The sequence below is a fragment of the Martes martes genome, assembly GCF_963455335.1.
Source record: "Martes martes genome assembly, chromosome: 14".
NCBI lineage: Eukaryota > Metazoa > Chordata > Mammalia > Carnivora > Mustelidae > Martes > Martes martes.
Genome location: NC_137902.1, coordinates 33,654,863 through 33,661,525, shown reverse-complemented (window position 1 = coordinate 33,661,525; position 6,663 = coordinate 33,654,863). Strand labels below are relative to the sequence as shown.

At 44.7% G+C, this 6,663-nt stretch overlaps 1 protein-coding gene across 1 annotated transcript in view; it reads right to left on the bottom strand.

The window, feature by feature from the left end:
* Positions 1-638: 638 nt before the first annotated feature.
* The window catches only part of MYOF (myoferlin), a 156,140-nt gene continuing 150,115 nt past the window's right edge, over positions 639-6,663 (bottom strand). Inside the window, exons 51-55 of the mRNA XM_080822325.1 lie at positions 6,523-6,622; positions 5,214-5,404; positions 3,286-3,395; positions 2,766-2,913; positions 639-1,411 (exon numbers count right to left, since the gene is read on the bottom strand). Coding sequence (XP_080678451.1) covers positions 1,373-1,411; positions 2,766-2,913; positions 3,286-3,395; positions 5,214-5,404; positions 6,523-6,622 — 588 coding nt within the window. The 3' untranslated portion in view covers positions 639-1,372. The remainder of the gene's footprint in view (positions 1,412-2,765; positions 2,914-3,285; positions 3,396-5,213; positions 5,405-6,522; positions 6,623-6,663) is intronic.

Below are 6,663 nucleotides of genomic sequence, written 5' to 3'. Positions count from 1 at the left end.
TCAGGGAGGAGAGTACAAGGTGCCTGGGGGAAATGGCGAGCATTCTGATTTAGTTAAGCTGTGGCTCTCAACTATTTTATGTGTCGAGTCCACTTAGAATGTTAAAATTTGGGGGAGAACATAAAATGTTCAAAATAGGAAACAACTCAGCAATAATGCGAAGACAGTCACCGCTGTGGTATAATGTTATCTAAATGCCCAGAAGCATCTCCGTTATGGTACGATTTCTTGCTCCCCCTGGTTCTGTGTTTAGAATAGAATGGTTTGTTGATCTCACCATGGTCTCATGTAGTATCAGGACGATGTCCTGGAAGGCACGCTGACTGGTTTGCTGTTGGCATGAAGCTATACTGGTTGCTACTGTCATTCTTTACTTGACCATTCAGCTCCATGCCCCTCTTGACAGTCTTCCCACCGGTGGAATAGTGTGGTGATGAAGAGAAGGAGGAAAGAACCCAGACTGCCTGGGTTCAAACTCCAGCTCTACCGTTTATTGGTCGTGTGTCCTTATGTAAATTACTTCACCTTTGTGCCTTCATTTCTTCAACTGTAAAATGGGGTTGATGTTACCTCCCTTTATAGGATTATCTTGAGGATTAAATGAGTTAATATACATAAAGCATTTGAAACAATGCTGTGCATAGAATAAGTACTTTTAATAAGCATTAGCTTTTATTATTTATTGTATTTCTTCAGTTTGGCCCACTGGCTAAGATTTGGCAGCACACATATGAAAGCTTTATGGCCTAGTGGTATGTTGTGGCATTCCATCTCGGAGACCCAGAGGACGGGGAACTGTCTCCTTCCCAGCGCACAGCTACAACGAACGGCTATGTGTCAAAGGTGAGATGTTTTTATTTGGGTTCATTTGGGTTCATCACAGAGACTGAATAGAGTCTCATGACATTCATCCATATAAAATATCATAAAAATAGTTGCAGGCATAAATAAGAATGACTATTCTATTTTATAACGCACAGTCCTTTTTGTTGATTACAAATAAGAAGTATATGAAGTTAAGATGCAGAAATTATCTAATTTGATTTCAGCAATTTCTAAAAATTGAATTATAAAATTACGGACCCATAAAAAAGATGCTTTTTAAATGGAACCAGCCACCTTGAAAGATATCCTGAAAAATGTGGTTAAAACTTAATACTTCAAAGATAGATAATGAAATAAAAATGTTGCTTGTTGGCCTGACTTTTGAGGACCTGGACCCTCCAGGAACTCCTGGTCTTGGTGAAGTGACCTGACAAGCCTCTTGCTGGGATCCGTGTCAGATGCAAACAAAATCGCTCTTGATTTTGGTCCATAAATGGAGACAGGATTCCCTCATTGCTGGATGACTTGAAAAGAAGCTTTGCTTTCACTATGCATTTGGCCTCACAATCTTCATTGACAAATAATTCTAAAAAGAAAACAGAAAGGATGTTTAAAAAAAATAAATATTTAAGTTAGGGATTCTCAGCCTAGGCACTGCTGACATCTAGAACCATGCGATTCTTTGTCATCCGGGACTGGCCCGTGCACTGTGGCATGTGCAGTGTTCTTGGCCACTACCTGCCCCCTGTCAGCTGCAGCCCCCAGGGGGCCAACCCAAATGTCTCCAGACATTGCCACCCATCCTTCTGAGTGCAAAACTGCCCCCGGTTGAGAACCACTGGTTTAAATCAAAAGAATCTAAATCAGTAAGAAGAGATTACTGTTTTTTAAATAGTCAAGATCGATCAGACTACTGGCAAGTAGAAACCAGTGTGCATGGGCATCAACAAAATATGATACTGGGGGCAAAGAGAGCTTACATCTCTGCAGTTGTGACTGTGGTTGTGACTCTGTTACCCTAACAAAAACAGCTATTCTATTACCGATACAAGTCAAAGGAAGTCTAAATGCCTGCAGTGTCCCTTCTCCGCTTGGCAAAATGGGCTTTACCTCCTTGATGAAAACCATCCTCAGCCATAGGATCCTATGCTCACCTGTTCCTATCTCTATAAAAGCTTGGCTTTCATAGTAATTTACTTATTCATATATTCCTAGGTTGTCCCTAGGCCATGAACTGCTCGTGGGCAAGAAATCATGCCTCGGTCATCTCAACATCCCAATTCCTAGCGTGTAGTAGATGCTCAATAAATCCCCTGAATGAAAGAATGAAGGTATGAGTTCTGGACACACCAGCAAACCTCCCATCTACACTTGCATTTATGACTGAGGTGACTGAGGAAAATTTAAGAGGGAGAGTATGTGATGCAGGCCGTAAAGAACAAAGTTTTGATAGACAACATGGGCAAGGGAACAGCATTAGCAAAGGCATCCTGGCAGGTAAGGGTGATCCCTGTGGGGATCTGGGGGACTAGGTAGTTTGGGTGATGTTCAGGGTTAATGTAGACCTATACCGAGCCCAGATTTGGGGATCTGTGGATGCTACGGTAAGGAGTTAGCTTGCAGGATGGTTTGGGACAAGAAAGTGTGAAGGTAGGGAGATCAGTCATTGCTTGCTCTTATCCTGACCCACATTGCTAAAAGTCTGAGGGATTTCTCCTAGAATTCCTGAAACCAATTTTTTTTTCCCAAATGAGGAAGTTCTGCCTGTAATCTGTGACACCCTAAGAATGTCGTTTCCATCACGACACACATCACTAAATTTCCCACAGGCTGAAGGACTGCAACGCCGCAACTGCTAAGTAGGTCAGTCTACTGAACAGCAACCAAGGCAAGAACCAAGCTGGACGGCCGACCGTAGTTCACGAGGCCGAGGGCCTTACCGGTAGGGAGTACAGGAGCACGGCCACGAAGAGCAGCAGGATCAGCAGGATCAGCAGGCCGATGATGACCCACTTAAAGCGGCGCCACACGATGAACTTCATGGTCTTACACGGGTTGGTGAACCAGAGGAAGGAGGTTTCTGGTCGGCTGCATTGCAAAGACATGGTTTTACCCACCCAACTTGGTATTCTGCTTCAGAACCTAACACAGTTTAAAGAACACTTAATAACATTGATAAAGTCAAGAAAAGACATTATTCCCCTTAGGTGGCCGAGAAAGATTTTTTAACATTTTGTGGCCCCCCTAAGATGCTGAAGATACTCTGGACTTTGGTTTGTGGGAAAGGGGAGAAGTTAAAATGAAGCTACATCACCAAGCTCTCCATCCCCTGTCCCCCACCCCCATTAAGTGCAAAATTAAGACACCGAATCCATTCCATTAAGCGTATTGGAAGGGGGGGCTTTCAGACTGCAGGTGTTTGGGGATCAGACATCATGGAGAACAAAGAGGGCCTCTCACTTTGGTGGGTCCAGCTTGGGGTTCATGTTGGGTTCATCACGTCCCTTCCCGGCTGGCCTCTCGTCCGCCTCCTTCTCATTGAGGATTTCCAACGTCATCTCCACTTTCCCCTTCAGTAAAGCAGAACCGGTTAAACACATGACATCACGTTTCAAAAATATTTTCATTTCAACCCAAGGAGTATTCCCTGAGCAATGATTTTTATTCTTGTAAAACAATCCTTAGATTGCCCTAAATTTTCCTCAAGAGATTTCATCGCATTTCCTCTCCCATGTGTTTCTGAAGCAACCCCATGTGGGAAACTGAGAGGACAAATTGCTTTCCCTCCCACTGCTCCCTACTTTTCATTCTCTGTACCCCGTCCTCTAACTTTCTCATATCCATCTCTTTGCCTTCTCATGCACCGTCCTCTGTAACTTTATTTGGAAAAGATTAACCTAAATCCTGCTAATGACAACATGCAGCTCCATACTTCCTGCTTAACCACGCTCGCCCCGCTGTTTGGAGCAGGAAGGGCACTCCGTGGGTACTCGATGTACTGAGCTGAATATACGAATGAACGAATGAATGCTGCCTCTGTGTTCATACAGGTTCCTAAGTGATACACTGGACACCGTTTAAGGCTTCTACGTAGATAATCCCGTTTGACGCTCACAGCAACCCTATAAACCAGGTACTGTGATGACCCTCATGTGCACTTGAGGACGCTGAGGCCCAAAGAGGTCTAAAAGTTGCCCACTTTTATGGCCAGGCTTGTCACAGGCTTTCTGGACCCCGGAATGCCCACTAGGTCACCAACAGTCTGAGGACCCCACCCCTGACAGCTGCCTTGATGGTGGAGCCAGAGGACTTCCTCTGCTGACGAGTCTGACAAAGTGAGGGGTCTGACTGTGGCAAGTTGCTACATCTCTCCCAGTCTGTTTTGGGGGTTGGTTTTTTATTTTACCTAGTTCAGCAGTAGTTTTATTTTTTAAGTAAAAAATTTATATGTTAAGTATGCTTCAGTTAAATATCTTTTAATGTTCTACCCCAGCCTGTTTCTTGAATCTACAAACTGGAGATAATGTCTCCTTTCTGGAATTGTCAGTACAACTAAATGAGATAATGTATAAACTACTCTGTAGTGGTAGAAAACAGATAAATGGTTTCCTGGGTCAGGAGTGGAGAGAAGAGTAGACTGCAAGGGGCACAAAGAAATTTCTGGAGCAATGGGAGTGTTCTGGATCTTGGTTCTGGTGGTGGTCTCAGGAGTATATCAGTCAAAACTCATGGAATTGTGCACTTTAAGTAGATGCAGTTTATTCTGTGTAAATTATACCTCAAAGTTGTTTTCAAAACCATTATTATGAATGTGAGGCACTTAGCATGTTGCCAGGCTCCTAATGAGTGCTCTAGGATGTTAGCTGTTAGCAGTAGCAACAGTATATGATGAATGAGGTCCTCTTCTCTGACCTGGCACGGCAACCCAGACTTCTGCTTCTCTGTAACAGTCTACCTGGAAGTTCTCTCAACTTGCTTATAAGTTTCGGCCTTTGTGTCCAGTTGTATGTCAGGGCTCCCTGCTTCCTCCACCTTCTTAAATTTATTGTTTTCAACAGGAAGAGTTTGAATTTGAAATTCCTTTTTCTGTACTGAATTGTACCAAAAGCTCAGGGTAACTCAGCCTTCCTGGTGACAGAGGGTCCTCAAGAAATACCATGTAGCCGCCTGGGCTCCCAGCTTTTCCACCATTCCAATCTCTCCACCTTCCATACGAACCCACACAAATGCTCAAGGCACCTGCCACCTTCCCCTGTGATCCCAGTACAAACCATTCCTGTAACTTAAGGTCCCTCCAATTTAACACTTCCTTATCTGGCATCAGCTGAGAAAGGGCAGAGCCTAAATGACAAAAGGAATGAATGACCCGAACTGGGAAACAGTCCTACCGCCATCACACGGGAGCCATCTTTATCTGCATAGCACGGCCACCAGCCCTTCATGGACTTCTGCTCAAACAGTGAGGCGGTTTTTGCCTTTAGGGGGTTCATGGCTTTGAGGTCTGGAATCATGTCCAAACTGCATTTCTCTGATGATTTTGCTGGAATGATGGTACGATGCAAGTCAAGTTCCAGGAAACCTAGCCAAGGAGACAGACCCAAATAAGCTTCAATGGATCAGCCATTGTTCACAAGTGAACAGAATGTTCTTGTCAGGGGAGAGGCAGACAGTGATTTCGAGCAGGTGATTAGGTGAGTTAGAGAAAGGGATCCTGGTAGACATTTAAAATTCCTTCTGGATAGGATGGAAAGTGGTAGAAGAAATGTCCGTCTGCTGCTCTGTGTCTCAGAGGGTGATGTGGTTTATTTCTCAAAAATACAAATATAAACAGAGCTCTTCTACAAGCTCAAAAGAAACATCTATAGATTAGACGTCTGCCGAAGGCAGATTTGGAATGTGCTCAGAGCAGTCTCAAGCTACCCTGAACAGAGGCACTGTGAGAGCTCTGGCTACCTGTGCTCATTTAGGAGTCATATCTTGCTGAAAGGTGAACAATGAAGCTTTTTTTACCTTCAACTGAGGAGGGTGGTAGACTGATGAGGGGACGTGGGGGAGAGCCAGGGAACTCTAGGGAAGGCAAAGACCTGCATTTAAAGAGTGGGAGGAAAAAACAGAGCAGGCCAATGAGGCAGACCCAGGGCCTGGGAGAGGGGAATTCAGAAGAGCATTATGTTATTGTGGTGGTCTTGGGGCATGCATACCAAGAAAGGGAAGGGCCCAAGGTAGGGGGTTTTAATAAGTGCCTTTAACCACCGAGGAGGATGGACCCTGGGGAAAGAACAAGGGCTTGTGACATTAGGGGATTGAGAGCAGCGCGGAGGAGGAGGAAGCCAATTCTGATGTGCTGAGAAGGCAGCGTGGGTAGTCTGGCTGTGGAGTCAAGGCTGAGGCATTCCCTTATGGATATAGACTTTGAGTGTTCAAGGCAAGACAGGAGCTGGTTTAAGAGCCTCCTTGGGGGCCCTTGAATGTGGATGGGGCCTGCTGAAAAGAGTGACGTTCACCGCGCAGTTTTCAGAGGGCTTGAGACAGCGAGCAGGCAGGCCACACTGCCCAGAGGACATGGGGGCAGTGAGTGTAGCCCAACCCTTAATTACCCATGGTACTGGTGATTTAAATCACGGACTCAGATTTTAATTGATTTCACTAATTCCGAGTAAAATTTCTTAGAGAAAAGTACCCAAATGTAAGCCCTACCCAAATAGTCATCCAGAGAAAACTTGTCATTATCCCATATCTGAATGATGAGTCTGGGTGGGACCCGGAATTCGGTTTGGTCAATACTCCAGAAATGCTCCTAAAATGACAAGAGAAAGAAAAACCAAGTGACACGGATTA